The sequence below is a fragment of the Kogia breviceps genome, chromosome 9 (genome assembly GCF_026419965.1).
Source record: "Kogia breviceps isolate mKogBre1 chromosome 9, mKogBre1 haplotype 1, whole genome shotgun sequence".
NCBI classification, from domain to species: Eukaryota; Metazoa; Chordata; class Mammalia; order Artiodactyla; family Physeteridae; genus Kogia; species Kogia breviceps.
Window position 1 is genome coordinate 113441093 of NC_081318.1, and position 19786 is coordinate 113460878.

The 19786-nt window shown below is 40.2% G+C and overlaps 1 protein-coding gene and 1 long non-coding RNA gene across 2 annotated transcripts in view; one reads left to right on the top strand and one right to left on the bottom strand.

The window, feature by feature from the left end:
• The window catches only part of LOC136794885 (uncharacterized), a 47555-nt gene extending 33624 nt beyond the window's left edge, over positions 1-13931 (bottom strand). The window contains exons 1-2 of the long non-coding RNA XR_010842357.1: positions 13856-13931; positions 13588-13687 (exon numbers count right to left, since the gene is read on the bottom strand). This is a non-coding gene — a long non-coding RNA (uncharacterized lncRNA). The remainder of the gene's footprint in view (positions 1-13587; positions 13688-13855) is intronic.
• The window catches only part of URGCP (upregulator of cell proliferation), a 31111-nt gene continuing 25106 nt past the window's right edge, over positions 13782-19786 (top strand). Inside the window, exon 1 of the mRNA XM_059073556.2 lies at positions 13782-14050. Coding sequence (XP_058929539.1) covers positions 14037-14050 — 14 coding nt within the window. The 5' untranslated portion in view covers positions 13782-14036. The remainder of the gene's footprint in view (positions 14051-19786) is intronic.

Consider the following 19786-nt stretch of genomic DNA (forward strand, 5'->3'; position numbering starts at 1 on the left):
GAAAACCCTGCAACTTTGGATACTCTACCCAACAATGTTATCATTTAGAATAGAAGAATAGATAAAGAATTCCTCAGACAAGCAAAAACTAAAAGAATTCAGCAATATTAAACCTAGTCTAAAGAAATATTTAAGGGTTTTCTCCAAATAGAAAAGAAACAAGGGGCTTCCCTGTGACACAATGGCTAAGAATCCTCCTGCCAAGGCAGGCGACATGGGTTTGAGCCCTGTACCAGAAGATCCCACATGCCACGGAACAACTAAGCCCATGTGCTACAACTACTGAGCCTGAACTCTAGAGCCTGTGAGCCACAACTACTGAGGCTGTGTGCCACAACTAATGAAGCCTGCATGCTTAGAGCCCATGCTCTGCAATGAGAGGCCACCACAATGAGAAACCCATGCACCGCAACAATAGAAAGCCCGCGCGCAGCAACGAAGATCCAAAACAGCCAAAAATAAATAAATAAACAAACAAATTAATTAATTAATTAAAGAAAAGAAACAAGAATAGAGGAAAGGGGAAATCACAATAGGTAAGGCAAACATATGAAAGGATTGAGTATTCCTTAAAAAACATAAAAAACAATTAAAAAATCTGTAAAAGTGATGATAACTACAATTAACAGCAAAAGAATAAACATGAAGTAAAATAGGACATAAAAATCAAAATGTGGCAGAGGGGTGTATAAAAAGGTACATCCTTTAGAATGTGTTTGAAGTTGAACAACTATCAGTTTAAAGCAAATATATATAGTATGGGTCAACAGACTTGAACTCCATGGTAACCACAAATCAAAAACAGACAATATATTCACAAAAAACAAAAAGAAAGGAACTCAAGTATACTACAAAAGAAAATCAACAAACCACAAAAGGAAAAACAAAAAGAAGAATGAACAAAAAGAACTACAAAGATGACTGGAAAACAAGGTTTAAAATGGCAATAAGTATATACCAATAAATAATTACTTTAAATGTTGATGGACTAAATGCTCTGATCAAAAGACATAGAGTGGCAGACTGAAAAAAAAAAAAAAAAGACCCTACAATATGCTGCCTACAAGAGACTCACTTCACAGTTAAAGACACACACAGACTGAAAGTGAGGGGATGAGAAAATGTATTTCATGCAAATGGAAATGACAGGTAACTGGGATAGAAATACTCATATCAGACAAAATAGACTTTAAAACAAAGTCCATAAAGAAAAACCAAGAAGGACATTATATAATGATAAAGGGAAGAATAGTATGTTACACTCATTAACATATGCACCTAATAGAGGAGCACCTAAATATTAAAACAATAATAACAGACATAAAGGGACAAATGGACAATAATACAATGATAGTAGGAGACTTTAACAATCTACTGACACCAATGGACAGATCTTCCAGAAATTAAATCAGTAATGCAATGGAGGTCCTAAATGACACAATAGACCTGTTGGCCTTAACTGATATCTACAGGACACTACATCCAAATACATATCCTTTTCAAGCACACATGAAAAATTCTCTAGGATGGACCACATACAAGGTCACAAAACAAGCCTCACAAATTCAGGAGGATAGAAATTACAACAAGCATGTTTTCTGACCATAATGAGATGAAACTAGAAATCAACTGCAAAACGTAATATGTAGAAATAACAAACATAAGGAAACTAAACAACATACTACTAAAAAATCCAACAGGTCAACAATGAAATCAAAGAGAAATCAGAAAATACTTCAAGACAAATGACAATGAAAATACAACATTACACAATCTATGGGATGCAGAAAAGCAGTTCTGAGAGGGAAGTTCATAGTGATATAGGCCTTCCTCAAGAAACAAGAAAAATCTCAAACACAAAACCTAACCTACCACCTAAAAGAATTAGAAAAAGAAGAATAAACAACACCCAAGGTCAGCAGAAGGAAGGAAATAATAAGTGTGGAAATAAATAATATATATATTAAAAACAATAAAAATGATCAATGAAACCAGGAGCTGTTCTTTTTTCAAAAGGTCAAGTCAACAAACCTCTTGCTAGGTTCACCAAGAAGAAAAGAGAGAGGACCCAAATAAACAAAATAAGAAATGAAAGAGGAGAAATAAAACATATACCTCAGAGATACAAAAAAATCATAAGAGAATACTATTAATAGTTATATGCCAACAAATTGGACAACCTAAAAGAAATGGACAAGGTTCTAGAAATATATAGCCTGCCAAAACTGAATCAAGAAAAATCAGGTAATTTGAACAGGCCAATCAGTAGAAGTGAAATAGATTCTGTAATAATAATAATAATAATAATAATAATAATAATAATAATAATAACTCCCTACAAACAAAAATCCAGTACTGGACAACTTCTCTGGGGAATTCTATCAAACATACAAAGAATTTACACCTATCATGCTCCAACTATTCCAGAAAATTGAAGAGGAGGGAACACTCCCAAATTTATTCTATGAAGCCACCATCACCCTGTTACCAAAACCAGACAAAGACACTAAAAAAACAAAAACAAAAACAAAAAAAAAGGAAAAGAAAAGAAAAAGAAAATTATAGGTCAATATCTTGATGATTATAGAGGCAGAAATTCTCAACAAAAATATTAGCAAACTGAAGCCAACAAAACAAAAAAGATCATACACTACAACCAAGTGGGATTCATCCCAGGTTCACAAGGATGATTCAACATACACAAATCAATCAATGTGATACAGCACATTAACAAAAGGAAAAACAAAAAAAAATATGATCATCTCAATAGATGCAGAAAAACATCTGACAAAATTCAACATCTGTTCATGATTAAAAACTCACCAAAGTGGGTATAGAGGGAACATAATTCAACATAATAAAATCCATGTATGACAAACCCACAGCCAATATAATACTCAAGGGTGAAAAACTGAAAGCCTTTCTGCTAAATTCAGGAACAAGACAGGGATGCCCACTCTCACCACTTCTATTCAACACTTCTATTCAACTTCTACTGGAAGTTCTGGCCACAGAAATCAGACAAGAATAAGAAATAAAATGAGTACAATTTGGAAGGGAAGAGGTAAAACTGTCACTATTTGCAGAGGACATGATACTCCATATAGAGAACCCTAAAGTGTCCACACAACTATTATTAGAATAAGTGAATTCAGCAAGGTAGAAGGATGCAAGATTAATATTCAGAAATCTGTTGCATTTCTTTACACTAACAATGAAATGTCAGAAAGAGACAGCAAGAAAAAAAAATCCCATTTAAAATCACGTCCAAAAAAATAAAATACTTATTACTCATTACTTCACTGCCTTTGGGGACACAATTGTCAAAGAGACAGCCAGCCCAGCCCTCGGGGGGCTCACCACCTGGTGGGGGAGGCGGAAGTGGAGATCCAGTCATGGCCAAGGTGGTGAGCGCTGTGGGAAAGGACAGAGCATCAACTCACATGTACTGGCAGGTCCACAGTGGGCAGGGGGTGGCAAGGCCTCTCTGAGTTAAGTTACTTCACTGCCTTAACCAAGAATTAACTGTACACTGAAGAGTCTAAAACATTGATAAAGGAAATGAAGACCATTCAAAGAAATGGAAAGATATCCCATGCTCTTGGATGGGAAGAACTAATATTGTTAAAATGGCCATACTATCCAAAGCAATCTACAGATTTAATGTGAGCCCTATCAAAATACCCATGATGTTTTTCACAGAAATAGAACAAATAATCCTAAAATTTATTCAGAACAACAAAAGATGCAGAGTTGCCAAAGCAATCCTGAGGAAAAAGAATAAAGCCGGAGGCATAATCCTCTGGACTTCAGACTATCCTACACAGCTCTAGTAATCAAAGCAGTGTGATATTGGAACAAAAGGGATATATGGATCAATGGAGCAGAATAGAGAGCCCAGAGATAAAACCACATACCTATGGTCAATTAATCTGTGACAAGAGGCAAGAATATACAACAGAGAAAAGACAGTCTCTTCAACAAGTGGTGTTGGGAAAGCTGGACAGCTACATGTAAATCAATGAAATTAGAACACTGCCTCACAGCATATACAAAAATAAACTCAAAATGGCTTAAAGACCTAAGTACAAGACATGATACCATAAAATTTCTAGAAGAGAATACAGGCATAAAATTCTCGAACATAAATAAATTGTAGCAATATTTTCTTAGATCAGTCTCCCAAGGCAAAAAAATAAAAGCAAAAGTAAACGAACTGGACTACATCAAACTTAAAAGCTTTCACACATCAACTAAATGAAAAGACAACATACAGAATGGGAGAAATATTTTCAAATGTTGCAACCAACAAGGAATTAATATGCAAAATATACAGACAGTTCATACAACTAAATATTAAAAAAAAAAACCCAAACAGCCCAATGAAAAAATGGCAGAAGACCTAAATAGACATTTTTCCAAAGAAGACATACAGATGGGCAACAGGTACATGAAAAGATGCTCACAATCGCTAATTATTAGAGAAATGTAAATCGAAACCACCATGGGTTGTCACCTCACTCAGGTCAAAATGGCAATCATCAAAAAGTCTACAAATATCAACTGTTGGAGAGCATTTGGAGAAAAGGGAACCCTCCTACACTGTTTGTGGGAATGTAAATTGGTACAGCCACTATGAAGAACAGTGGAGGTTCCTTAAAAAAGTAAATATAGAACTATCATATAGCAGCCCCACTCCTGGGTAGATACTCAGAAAAGACAAAAACTCTAATTCAAAAAGATACATGCACCCCATGCCAAGACATGGAAACAACCCAAGTGCCCATCAACAGACAATTGGCTTAAGAAAATATTTTACATATATATATATATATATATATATATATAATGGAATATTACTCAGCTATAAAGAATAATGAAATATTGCCATTTGTAGCAAAATGGGTGGCCCTAGAGGATATTATACTTAGTGAAGTAAGTCAGACAGAAAAAGACAAATATTGTATGCTATCACTTACATGTGGAGTATAAAAATAATACAAATGAACCTACATACAAAACAGAAAGAGACTCACAGACATAGGAAAACAAACTGATATTTACCAAAGGGGAAGGGGGATAAATTAGGATTATGGGATTAACAGATACAAACTACTCTACATAGAATAGATATGCAACAAAGATTTACTGTATACCACAGGGTATTATATTCAATATCTTGTAGTAACCTATAATGGAAAATAATCAGAAAAAATATATTATATATAATATATATATAAATGAATATTATATATATATAAATGAATCACTTTGCTGTACACCTGAAACTAACACAATACTGTAAATCAAATATACTTCAATTATATATATGACAATATATTTGAGATTTTCTGGACTCTTTATTCTATTCCATTGTCCTATATGCCAGTACTACACTGTTTTGATCATTGTAGATTTGTAGTTAGTTTTCATATCAGGATGTGTGAGTTCCAACTTTGTACTTTATTTTAAAATGGTTTTGATTATTCATTGTTCCTTGAGATTCCTTATGAAGTTTAGGATGGATTATTCTATTACTGTAGAAAATGCTTGGAATTTTCATAGGGATTTCATTGAATCTGTAGATTGCTTTGTTAGTACTGACATCTTAATATTAAGATTTCCAATGTGAAAATGGGATGTCTTTCCATTTATATTTTCTTTAATGTTTTTCAATATTGTTTTGTTGTTTTCAGGGTTCACATGTTTTGCCTTTTTGGATAAATTTGTTTCCAAATATTTTTTCTTTTTGATGATAATATAAACAGAATTGGTTTCTCAATTTCTTTTTAGTATTACTTATTGTTAATGTATGGAAATGCAGCTGACCTTTTCTTAACCTCTTGATTAAGTATGATTGACTTAAAAATGCCGTATATGTCTGATGTATACAACTTGATCAGCTTGGAGATAAGTATACACCTGTGAAATCATCACCACAATCAAGGCCATAAACTTATGCATCACCTCCTAAAGTTTCCTCTCACTCAATTATTAATTTTATTATTTATTTATTTGTTTACTTATATATTTATCATACTTTTTTTCTTTTGTGGTAAGAGCACTTAACATAAGATCTACTTTCTTTGCAGATTAAGTATACTATATATTATTGTTAACTTAGGCGTTAAGTTGTGTAGAAGATCTCCAGAACCTACTCATTTTGCGTAACTGAAACTTTGTGCCTTTTCACCAACCAACACCTCTTTATTTTTCCCTCTTATCTGCCCCTGGTAACCAACATTCTACGCTCTGGTACTGAATTTGATTATTTTAAATTCCTCACAAAAGTAGGATAATGTAATATTTGTATTTGTATTTTTATTTTTTTGGCTGTGTTGGGTCTTAGTTGCGGCACGTGGGATCTTTGTTGTGGCATGCTGGATCTTTCGTTTTGGTGCACGGGCTTCTCTCTAGTTGTGGTGTGCAGGCTTTAGAGAGCGTGGGCTCAGTAGCTGTGGCACACAGGGTCCAGAGTACACGGGCTCAGTAGTTGCAGTGCATGGGCTTAGTTGCCCCCACAGAATGTGGGATCTTAGTTCCCTGACCAGGGATCAAACCCGCATCCCCTGTGTTGGAAGGTGGATTCTTAACCACTGGACCACCAGGGAAGTCCCAGGATTTGTCTTTCTGTGTCTGGTTATTTCACTTAGCATAATGTCCTCCAGTTACATCCAGGTTGTTCCAAATGGCAGGATTTGCTGCTTTTTAAAGGCTAATATTCTGTATTTATATACCACATTTTCTTTGCCCATTCATCTATTGACAGTCATTTAGGCTGTGTCCATATCCTGATTATTGTGAATAATGTTGCAATGAATATGGGAGTTCAGATATCTCTTTGAGACTCTGACTTCAATACTTTTGGATATATACCCAGAAGTGGGATTACTGGATCATAAGGTATTTCTATGTTTAGCTTTTTGAAGAACCTCCATAGGTTTTCCATATTGGCTGCAACAATTTACATACCCAGCCACAAGTGTACAAGGCATCCCATTTCTCAACATCCTCACCAACATCCTCACCATCCTTGTTATCTTTTATTTTTATTTTTAATTTTTTTTGGTAATAGCCATTCTAACAGGTGTGAAGTGATAGCTCATTTTAAAATTTATTTCCATTTCCCTGATGAACACCTTCTCACATGCCTGTTTGTATAATGGAAGACATTTGTTTGTCTTCTTCTGGGAAACGTCTATTCAGGTTCTTTGCCAAATTTTTAATGGTTCCTTCTATATTTTGGGTATTAACCTCTTATCAGATATGTCTTTTGCAAATATTTCTTCCATTCCATAGTTCCCTTTACATTTTATTATTTGCTGTGCAGCAGCTTTTTAGTTTGATATAATTCTGCTTGTCTATTTTTGCTTTTGTTGCCTGAGCTCTTGGTGTCATATCCAATAAATCATCACAAAGTCCAATATTTTGCATTTTTCATGTTTTCTTCTAAGAGTTTTATGTATAAAGGTTTCATGTTTATGTCTTCAATGCATTTTGAGTTGATTTTTCTATATGGTGTGAGACAATGATTTAACTTCATTCTTTTGCATGTGTATATCCAGTTTTCCCATCACTGTTTATTGAAGAAACTATCCTTTCCCAATTTTGTATTATTTATTTATTTATTTATTGGTTGCACCACCTGGCTTGTGGGATCTTAGTTCCCCAACTAGGGGTTGAAACTTGACCCTCGGCAGTGAGAGCACAGAGTCCTAACCACTGGACTGCCAGGGAATTCCCAGTATTCTTGATACACTTCTCGAAGATCAGTTGACTGTAGATGTGTGGACTTATTTCTGAGCTCTCTACTATGTTCCACTGTTTTATTGCTAGTATCATAGCTTTGTAATATATTTTCAAATCAGGAAGTGTAATGCCTCCCACTTTGTTCTTGTTGTGTAAAACTGATTTGGACATGCAGGGTCTTTTATGGTTCCAAGTGAATTCTAGGATTATTTTTTCTATTTCTGTAAAGAATGCCATTGGGATTTTGATAGGGATTGCATTGACACTATAGATCACTTTGGGTAGTATGGATATTTTAACAATATTCTTTCAATCCATGAACATGGGATGTCCTTCCATTTATTTGTGTCTTTAATTTCTTTCATCAATGTTTTATAGTTTTTGGTGTGCAAGGCTTTCACCTCCTTGATTAAGCTTATTCCTAAGTATTTTATTCTTTTTGATGCTATCATAAATGTGATTTTTTTTTACTTTCTTTTTTGGATAGGTTTTTATTTGTGTATAGAAATGCAACTGATTTTTATGTTGATTTTTGTATCCTTCAAATTTACTGAATTCATATATTGGTTCTAACAGTTTTTGGTGGAGTCTTTAGGATGTTCTACATAGAAGATCATGTCATCTGCAAACAGATAATTTTACTTCTTCCTTTCTGATTTGGATGCCTTTTTCCCCCTTCTTATTGCTTAATTGTTCTTTCTAGGACTTATAGCACTATGTTGAACGGAAGTGGCAAAAGAGAGCATTCTTTTTTTGGGGTTGTTGTTGTTTGTTTGTTTCTGTTTTTAGGGAAAAACATTTAGGCTTTCATCATTGTTCTGGGTTTTTTGGAAATGACCTTTATCATACTGAAGAAGTTTCCTTCTATTCCTAGTTTTAGTGTATTATGTTGTGAAAGATTGTCGAATTTTGTCAAATGTTTTTTTTCTGCATGAATTGAGATGATCATGTGGTTTTTTTCCCTCATCATATTAATATGATATATTACATTGATAGACTTTCATGTGTTGAAGCATCCTTGCATTCCAGGAATAAATCCACTTGGTTATGATGTATAATCCTTTTCTATGTTTCTGTGTTCTGTTTGCTAGTATTTTGTTGAGGATTTTTGTATCAGTATTCATAAGGGATATTGATCTGTAGTTTCCTTATTGTTTCTTTGTCAGGCTTTGGTATCAGGGTAATATTGACCTCATAAAATCAGAGGTGCTCTTTAACATTTTGGAAGAGTTAGAGAAGTATTTGAGTTAGTTCTTCTTTAAATATTTGGTGAAATGCACCAGTGAAGCCACCTGGTCCACAGTTTTCTTTGTTGGGAGTTTTTTTTTTTTTTTCGGTATGCGGGCCTCTCACTCTTGTGGCCTCTCCCGTTGCGGAGCACAGGCTCCGGACGCGCAGGCTCAGCGGCCATGGCTCACGGGCCCAGCCGCTCCGCGGCATGTGGGATCTTCCCGGACCGGGGCACGAACCCATGTCCCCTGCATTGGCAGGCAGATTTTCAACCACTGCGCCACCAGGGAAGCCCTGTTGGGAGGTGTTTTTGACTACTAACTCAATGTCATTACTTGTTATAGATTCATTCAGATTTTTTTTCTTTCTTCATTATTGAGTTATAGTTGATAGTGTGTTTCCAGGAAATTGTTTTTTTTATTTAGGTTATCCAGTTGGTTGGTGTACACCTGTTATAATGTTCTCTTAAAATTATTTTTGTTTCTGTAAAATCAGTAGTAATGTCCTCTCATTTATTTCTGATTTTAGTAATTTGAGTCTTCCCTCCTTTTTTCTTAGTGAGTTGAGTGAAAGATTTGTTAATTTTGCTGATCTTTTCAAAGAATCAACTTTTTGCTTCATTGATTTTTCTCTATTATTTATCCTCTAGTCTATTTTTTCTCTACTCTAAATTTTAATGTTTCCTTCATTTTGCTAGCTTTGAGTTTGGTTTGCCTTCATTTTGTTGTTGTTGCTGTTGTTCCTTAAGACGTAGAGTTAGGTTATTAATTTGAGATCTTTCTTCATCTTTAATGTAGATGTTTACAGGTAGAAAATTCTCTCTTAGCCTTGATTTTGCTGCATCACATAAGCTTTGATATATTGTTTTTATTTTTAGCAAGGTATTTCATAATTTCCCTTATGATTTATTCTTTAATCCATTGGATTTTTAAGAGTGTGTTAATTTCCATATATTTGTGAATTTTCCAGTTTTCCTTCTTTTTTAGTATCTAGTTTCATTCCACTGTGATCAGAAAAGTAACTTTGTAGTATCTGTAAAGACCTTTAAAGATGATTTAAGTCTCTTAAAATTTATTAAGACTTGTTTTGTGGCCTAACGTATGGTCTATTCCAAACAATGTACCATGTGCACTTGAGAAGAATGTGTACTCTACTGTTATTGAGTGGAGTGTTCTGTATATGTCTGTGTGGACTGCCATATCAGTAAACAAAGTATGTTGCAGCCATCAAGCCATCAGCCCCTGCAGCCGTCCCAGACTATGTACCCCAAGGAAATTCAGGATCGTTAAAAACAGGATACTGGCCTTAGATAGTTAAGGTGCATGTCAAAGGAATGATTTCAATGAGTCCATAGTTTTGCATCTTGCCATACACAGAAAATTGCTAAATTCATTAACTTGAGATGTCTGGATTTTCTTTAATTAACAGTAATCTTAAAAAAAAACACCAGTAATCTTTTGATGTTCCAACTACCTGGTTTTTGTTGCAAAACTTCTGTGTACCCTGGCTCCCCCCTTACCCTTTCAGAGCAGCCCCTCAGAGCTATCTGAGAGGCTGTCTTCTGGGCTTAAGTCCTCAGAAAGTCCTAATAAAACATAAATGTCAGCTTTTAGGTTGTTCATTTTTTTCAGTTGACATCTGTTAAGTACAATTGACTTGTAGTATTGTTTAGGTTCTCTATTTTCTTATTGATCTTTTGTCTGGTTCTCCTATCTACTATTGAAAATGATTATTGAAGTATTCAACTATTTTTGTGGAATGATTTTTCCCTTCAATTCTGTGAATGTTTGCTTCATTATATTTGGGGGCTCTTTTTGGTACATACATGTTTATAATTGTCTTGTTGAATTAACTTTTGTTTAATATATAATGTCTTTCTTTTTCTCTTGTACGTTTTTAAACTGAAGTCTATTTTGTCTGAAGTAGTATAGCCTACCCAGCTTTCTTTTGGTTAATATTTACAGGGAATATGTTTCCATCCTTTCACTTTCAATCTTCTGTCTTTAGAGCTAAAGTGAGTCTCTTATAGACTGTATATATTTGGATCATTTTTCTAATCCATTCTGCCTATCTCTGCCTTTTGATCAGACAGTTTAATCTATTTATGTTTAAAGTAACTACCCTTAAGGAGGAACTTACTACTGTCACTTTGCTACTTAATAAAAAAGTCTTACAGTATTTGTCTCTATTACTGCCTTCTTTTGTGCTCAGCTGATTTTTTTTGTAGTGCCATGTTTTACTCTACTACTCCTATACATTTCTGTTTCCCCTTCATGTTATTAATGTCACAAATTATACCTTTATACGTTGCATGTCCAATAATATAGATTTATAATTTATAAGTATTTTAATGCATTTGTCCTTTAGGTCCTGTTGGAAATAAAAAAGTGGAGTTGCTACCAAAATTAAAGTAATGCTGCCTTTTATATTGCCCATGTATTTCTTTGTCAGGTTTTTCCATCTTCATACTGCTGTGAGTTACTGTCTAGCATCCTTTCCTTTCAAACTGAAGGACTACCTTTACCATTTCTTGCAGGTCAGGTAGTATACAAATAAGGTCTGCTCTGCTCCCTCCAGTTCAAGGTGACAGGAATGTGGGGACTGGGAAACAGGATGCTACCTTCTCAAGAACAAGACCACTGCCACACTGGGGAAGGAGTGGGGCGATGGCAAGTGAAAATGCCACAAAACGTTGCTGTCATTTTTAGGGTGGCTTTTTCTTGCTTGAATGTTTGCTTGGCTGCTGTAAACCTTTAACTTTTTTAGAGCCCCTACAAAATTAGTTCGGACAGCTTCTGGTTGCTTTCTTCATGTTTCCATGGGAAAAGGTGAGCTTGGAACTTCCTAGTCTGCCATTTTGCCAAAATACTGTTTTTTAACCTATCAAGTTAGCAGTGATAAAGAAACTGTGGGGCTTCCCTGGTGGCGCAGTGGTTGAGAATCCGCCTGCCGATGCAGGAGACACGGGTTCGTGCCCTGGTCCGGGAAGATCCCACATGCCGCGGAGCAGCTGGGCCCGTGAGCCATGGCCGCTGAGCCTGTGCGTCCGGAGCCTGTGCTCCGCAACGGGAGAGGCCACAACGGTGAGAGGCCCGCATACCGCAAAAAAAAAAAAAAAAAAAAAAGAAACTGTGAAATTTATTGAGACTTTTGGCAAAATGGCACTATCATCAGTGTTGGTGACCGTGCTGGGACAGCAGTCTCTATGTGTATGTGTATATACGTGTGTATATGTACACATGTATGTATATATGTAAGTATATGTATATATATATTAGTATATATGTGTTTGTGTTTGTGTGTATAAGTACACAAACACATACAGAGATTATATATGTATCTGAAAAGACTTAAAATACTAGTGTCATCTGACTCTTGGGAACTTAGCTTAAGGAAATACTCATGGATGTATATGGGGAGTTTTGGCTATAAGAATGTTTACTGTCCACATTCTTTATAATAATGAAACACTGGCAGCAAAATTTTGTCTAATAATAGGGGTTGGTTAAAACATATGATGGTCCACCATGCAGTGAAATGCTACATACCTAGTAAAACTCATATTGAGGAAGAATAATTTCATTGAACTAACACTATTCATTATTTCAAAACATGTTTTAAAACCAACAGCTTATTTTTAAAAAGTATCTGACCTCCCCCACTCCAATGGCAGTCATTACTGCCTTGAATCAGGCCATTTAGCAGTTGCCCACTCCCCAAACTCTTCCTTAACCCTGGTCCTCTAGATTTATACCTACTTTGGGTCTCACAAACCCCCGTGGCTTTACTTATCAGCTCACATTTACAGAGCATTGTCTTCTGAACTCAAGGCAGCAATTCTGAGATTCCATTTTACTGAAGGAAAGAAGGATGTGATGGATTCGAGGGAGGTTAAGAGGCCATTTACCAGGCAATGTATTAATCACTCTACAAATATTAACTCATTCAACCCTCAGAGAGAGGAAGGGACCTATTATCCTCATGTTTCAACTGAGGAAACTACAGCCCTGGGAAGCTTCTATCTTGCCCGAGCTTCCAGAGCTGGTAACTGGTAAGAGTTCAGATTTCAACCCAGGCAGTCTGGCTCCAGAGCCAAGGCTTTCAGTCACAGCTTTACTGTCTCTTGTTCTTATTAGTAGTAAAAATAATAGAGTAATAATTATTAATAATATTTAACGTAACACAGAAATGTGATCAACAGTGGTTTTCATTATCCAGAGCTTTTTAAGTGTTTTTACTTACAAGAGCTCACTTATCTTTGAAAACTCATTTTGCCGAGACAGGAACTGAGGCTCAAGTACCCATCGCTGATGCTGTGAAACCCACCGCAGGAATTACAGACTCATTATTATTGGTAAATAATATAATGTAAAGGATAATAAAAAAGTGCCTCCACAGTCCTTAGGGCTTCACAGTGTGATCTGACACACCTTTTACAATGGGTAACCGGCTCTGAGAGGCCAGCAACTCGGGCAAGGCAGCGCACCAAGTAAGATATAGCAAAGTTATCGTTTTGCTTAAGAATAGTAACGCCTCGTCCTCCAGAGCTAAAGAAAAGGCTTTTTTTAAGGAAATCAAACTCATATCGCAGAGAGGTGGTGACTTCACCTGGGTCCTGCAGCTGCTTCGTGGCCCCGGGGCAGTTTCTCGGCTGGTGCGGCACCGAAGGCGCCTCCCGGCGAGTCCCGGCCCGCGGGCACCTGGGCACCTGGGCAGGTGGGCGGGTCCGGGCTGCGGGTCGCGGACCGCCCCCGTCCCCGGTGCCAGCCCCGTGCCGCCCGCGCCCCCGCCGCCCCCAGGCCGCTCCAGGCCGACCCCGGGCCCCCTCCCCGAGTCTCCACCGCCCCGCACGCTCGGAGCCGATACCCGGCCTCACCCTCCTCAGGCTCCGGGCCCACTCACACCCGTCTCCGGCTGACCCGCGGCCCTCCCCGCGCCCCCGCCGCCTGGAGCTGCCCGGGCGGGCGGCCGGCGGCCGGTGCGAGGCCCCTCCCCGGCGGAGTCGCTCAGCTCGGAGGAAGCGGAGGCGGCGGCAGCGCCGAGACCTCGCCGCGCTCATGGCGTCGCCCGGGTGAGTGCGGCGCTCGCGGCCGCGCCTGGGGCGGGGGGGCTGCGGGGTGGGGGCTGCGGGCCGCCGCTGGCGGCCTTCCCCGGCCTGCGGCCCCGGACCCCCGCCCGCCCGCCAGGCCCCGCGGCCCTCTCCCGCAGACCTCGGGCGGAGGCGGCCCGGGCGGGGGCGGGCTGGGGGCGCGGGCTGAGGATCTCGGCTCCGGGGGCGGGCTCCGGGGCCCGGGGCGCGGAGGCCGGCGGTGGGGGGCGGGCGGAGCGGGAGGGCGTGCGGGAGCGGCAGCCCCCCACCTCCCAGCGGCGCCCCCGGCCTGGAGCCGCGGCGTCTGGTGCTCGCCCGGCGTCTGCCGCCCTGCCTTCCGCATCTGTTTTCTCCGCTTGCTCGCGTTGGAGTTGATGCTGGGTTCTCACCGCCGTCGGGATGCAGCCTGGATGTCCCCGAACGTCCGGAGCAGGGGCCGGGGCAGACCCCGCCTCGGCCTGGTCCGGGCCTCCAGCTTGGGCTGGGCCGCGGGCCCGGGTACAGTGGCTGCCCCTATTCTGACATCACCTCCATTCCACTGTCTTGGTGTGAAAATGTTCTTTCTTTTAGGAAATGATAGTGACCCACAGAGTTTGTAATTAAAAAAAAAAATTTATTGCAAAATAAAACCTCAGCAATTCATTATGATTACTTTTTGTTTTGGTAATTTAGTCGTGAAAGCTGGGAATGACAAGAGTTAATCCAACAGCTACGCTTCACAGAGGAGGAAAATTAGTCTCAAGGTCATTGCTTTAGTTGGTAACCGGCTTCATTTGACTGCTGTCCACCATTCAGTCAGTGTGTCTCAGACCTAGTGGTTATGGTAGCAATTCGCTGTGCATCCTTGCACATCACAGAGGGCTTTTACTGGCGCATGGGGTGGGGTGGGGGGAATGGTGGGCTGAGAGGCAGAGAAGATGGATATCAGACCCCTTACAGGTGAGGGAAGTTCACTGGAGTGAACTGGCTCAGTGCAGTGGGACTTGATGGAGCTAGCTGGGTTTTGACTCCAGCCAAGTCATGGGCATTTCCCATCTACCTGCTGTCTTTCTAGGTTTGTGGAGGAGCAGTCAGAAGTACCCAGTACTTCGAGCTTGTAATTAGAAGAAACAGCTCACCCCTCAGAAGGCCAGGCTGTCACCCAGAGGTTCAAGGTCCCACTGGGTTCCTGGCCCTCGTGTCAGGAAAGGGTGAGGCAGGGCGCACCGGAGGGAGTAGTGGGTGGCTGAGCCTGTGTGGGGCTGCCGTGAAGCCTTTATAAAGTGATGGTGCATTGGGCATCCCAGCCCACTACATTAAGTCAGAGGCGGACTTAATGCTGGGCTGGTGTGCCTTCTGTGGGCCAGTAGTCCCTAAACTGTGTCTCTGTGCAAGGTCATGTAAGTGCAGATTTGATATTTGCAGTCCCGACTATTTTTGAGGGATCTCATGAGTCTGCAGTTGGTACTTATTTCTGAGGGGTACCCTTTGCAAAGCTGAGGTCACAGCGTTTTTAGTATACTTCATGTCATTTCATGGAAAGAACTATGTACTTATTATAATGTATACAAATTTGGGGACAGTCTACATCTCCATATGTCTGCAGGCTTTGCTGGTAGACCAGAGTCTCGCCAGGGAGACCTGGTTTCCTAAGCTTCTTTGGCCTCTACAAGTCAGCAGACATTCAGCCTATAAGACTAGGTGCTGCAGGAGCAAGTCCAGAGAATCAGGGCAGGGATGGGAGGGTAGCCGTGATTTCTGCTGGGCTGTTCACGGAGGAGCCTCCAAATCTGGTGTTCTTTTCTAAGTGACAATTTCCATAAGAGAGTTGGGAAGGAAAGAAGAAATTCTGACAGTTTTTGAGGAGCTTACCAATGTGCTAGGCCTTATGCAAAAGAAAAGGACAAGAATGAAGGCGTCAAAGGAAAAAATATATTTGAGTTGACTCACAGCCCAGTGTGTTTGGAATTAAGTAGAGACAAGGCCAGAGACGGAGGCAGGGCCAGACTACAGGACCTGGCCTCCTTTTGTGGGCTAACTGCCCACTGTTCACTGAAGGATATTTGTCATCAGGCTCTTGGGGAATCCATGTGACAGCAGTATGGAAGAGGCAGAGGGGACAGGAGAGATGGAGCTCATCAGCCTGTTACCATCTACCCTCTTCTGCGGGCCTCCACCCCTTATAGTCCCCATATCTTCCGTACTCTGCCTGCTTCTTCATTGTTGGGGTTTCCTTGGGTTCTGTAGTCTATCTCTGCTAATTCCCACCTAGCACACGTTCTCTGCATGCTTGCATCCATTTCTGCAGCTTTAAATGTCAAAATCAGAGGTTCTTAACCTGGGGTACACGACTGGGTGGGCTTCCAGGGTCCTGCGTTCCCTGAAACCGTATGCAGCATTGGGGTGCGTGCGCATTTTCCGGGGACCAAGGTCTATAATCTTCATCGTCTGCAGCCTGTCTCGAAGGGGCTCCTAGCCATAGCAATTTTACAGTCATCCATCCATACCCACCTAGAGGGATAGCAAACCTAGTTAATTGTGCAATATATATATATTTTTTCAGATTGTTAATGGTAGATAATTTGAAAAACAAAAAAAGTATAAAACAGAGAATAAAAATCAAGTGTAGTCTGACTTTCTGTAGACTACCACTTTAAACATTTTGGTGTCTTTTAAATGAGGCCATTCTTTTTATCAGAGAGACATCCTTACAGATGCAACTGGAGTCCACCCTGCCTATCTTAGTTAGGCAGGTATCCCGACAGACATTTTCTGTTGCATTTACATGTTATATTTGTTCTTTGCTCTGTTTTTCCCCCCAATTTTAAAATTTATTATTTTACATGTAACATAATATTTGCCACCTTAAACGCTTATTTGCTCCTTTTTTACATAAATGGACTCATACTGTTCTGCAGCTTGCTTTATTTACCCAGCAATATGCTTTGAAATGCTTTTCATATGAGAACAAAGAACAGATCTACCTAAAACTTGGCATTTATATAATGTTCTGGGTCATGGTTATGTTATTTAGTTAAGAATGTTTTCAGTTTTCTTTGTAAGATAATGCTGCACAATTGGTGTCTCCCTCTGGACACGCACCAGTGGTTTTCTGAAGTAGATACAAAGAATTGTGGTCAGAGGGCCAGCCCATTTTTTTAGCTGATGCTACCGAAGTGTGCTTATAAATGATTGTACCACCTTCCCCTTCCACCACCACATTTTAAGGGCTCTCTCCAACATGTGGTGACATTAGACTTTAAAAGTTTTGCCTGTCTGGTGGAGTTATTGAGTCAAGAAATAGGAAGCTAATGGCATCTTTATTCACCCCATGTTCAAAGATAGAAACTTTCTCCCTGACTCCTATATTCCTTCAGAAATAGTCAGTCCTAATTTCTTTGATCCTGTTGCTAACATCGAATTCTAACCATCCATATCCTGTAAGTAACCTCTTACCTTCAGGTTTTTGTTTCAGAAAATGTGGTCATCGTAGCACTTAAGTAGTCTCTGCACTGGGCCAGGAGTGATGTAATGAGACCTGTCCTGGAGTCAAAGTGTGGGAGGCAAGGAGCCCCACCAATCACCTCACCTGCCCTCCTGGCCACTCCCTCAGGATTCATCTCCCTTGGAACTGAAAGCACCCCCATTAACATCCACTGGACATTTAAAAGTACCCCGGACTTTACTTCAACCTTTTGTCTTCCCTGTCCGGGAAGATTCTCTCCCAACACCAACATTTTGTGGGGAAGGAAAGGATCCTGGGCTCCCCCTTCTGGGAAGGGCTCAGCTTTCCCACTGAAGCCTAGCCTGGTCCAAATGGGCCACAAGAGCTCCAAGCTCTTCACAGTGGGTGAAGGATGGGTCCTCTAGCCAGGCCAGGGGTGGGGAGGAAAGGGCCCACAGATCACACTGTGGGGAGGAGACACTGAGCAAGTCAGGCAAGGTATGTAACTGCTCCTGGGTGAGGTCCAGCTGGAGCCCTTAGCCTCTGCTCAGGAGCTGCTGTGGCTTCCAGAGAGCACACATGGCTTTGCCAGCAGGATGCAGACTTTGCTCTTCCCCAGTAGAACTGGGATTTCCCAGTGAGCCAGCAACCACCCCAGTGTGTCTCCACTGGAGAAAACGAGAGAACTGGGAGGGGTGTTGTAGCTGAATCACTCCTGGCTCTGCAGAGCAGCTCACCAAAGCCCACTTAACCTCCTTGTAGGTGGCAGATGTGCCAGTGCTTCATCAGACGGAGTGCCGTGTGGCGAACCTCTCCCCCAGTTCAAGGAGAGCCTCTTCTTATCCACAACCATGAGCCCCTGGCAGGGGCTTTCCAGTCCAAGGGAATGTTCTTTTAAATTTAGATCCTGCCTACTTCCAAAGAGTGTATCGTTAGGCCCTGTTCTAAGTGCTTTTGCTTATAATACGTTATTTAACCTTCACGACAACGCTACATTAAGTACTGTTATTATCCATATTGTATGGATGAGGAAATTGAGGCCCACCTAAGCAGTTTAAGTTAAAACTTGATGCAGAATGACCCCATTATGGATAGTCGGTTTAAATTTGGTTACCGAAGCACAACAAAAATGTTGGACTCAGTACTTTGTTCTGATCACAAAGCATACGCACTGTCTCTCCGGCACGCTTGGGATGGAACTGAAGTAAGAATGTATTCACTTGGTTTGTCTGTATTAGCAGAGTGGTTGTACTTTCAATTATGCTTTTATGAAATATGGCTGAATATGGAATAACTTAGATGCGGCTCTTTCTTTTAAAGGAGAATTCCCTCTGGGAGGCTGTATATTTTGAGCGAGACCACCTGCAAGTAGTTCAGAAGTGGTGATCCAGTCCTAGATTCTCCACGTTGTAACTTTTTATAAAATTGTTAGTTGCCTTACTTTTAAAAACAAGTAATATATGCATATGGTAAAAATTTCAAAAGGTATAAAAGGAACATAAATGAAATCTCAGGCACCTTGTCTGAGAAACTGGCATCCTCCTTAGAGAAGCATCCTCTCGGGAGGCACGGTGTGGATTCGTGCCCTCCTCCTTGTTCTGTTTTAAACCCAGAATGCCTTTTGGAGATGTCTTTTTATTTATTTATTTATTTTATTGATCGATTTAAACATCTTTATTGGCGTATAATTGCTTTACAGTGGTATGTTAGTTTCTGCTTTACGACGAAGTGAGTCAGTTATACATATACATGGGGCCCCATATCTCCTCCCCCTTGCATCTCCCTCCCACCCTCCCTGTCCCACCGCTCTAGGTGGTCACAGAGCACGGAGCTGATCTCCCTGTGCTATGCGGCTGCTTCCCCACTAAGCTATCCACCCTACGTTTGGTGGTGTATATATGTCCATGCCACTCTCTCACTTCGTCCCAGCTTACCCTTCCCCCTCCCCATATCCTCAAGTCCATGCTCTAGTAGGTCTGTGTTTTATTCCCGTCCTACCCCTAGGCTCTTCATGATGATGTCTTTTCTTTGTTTCTCCTTCTCATGGATTTGTAGATCTTTGTACATTGAGAAAACTAACTTTCATTGTTTGTGTTACAAATGCTTTTCCTTTGTTATTTACCTTTTGACTGTATGAAGCCTTCCCTGCTCTGAGATCTTTTTAAAAAATCTTTAATAATTCTTTCAGTGCATTTTTGGTTTCATTTTCTAATTTATCTCTTAGATCCAGGTAGTTTTCATTTTGATGAAAGGAGTAGTAGTGATTTACCTTTATTTTTTCTATGTTGTTGTAA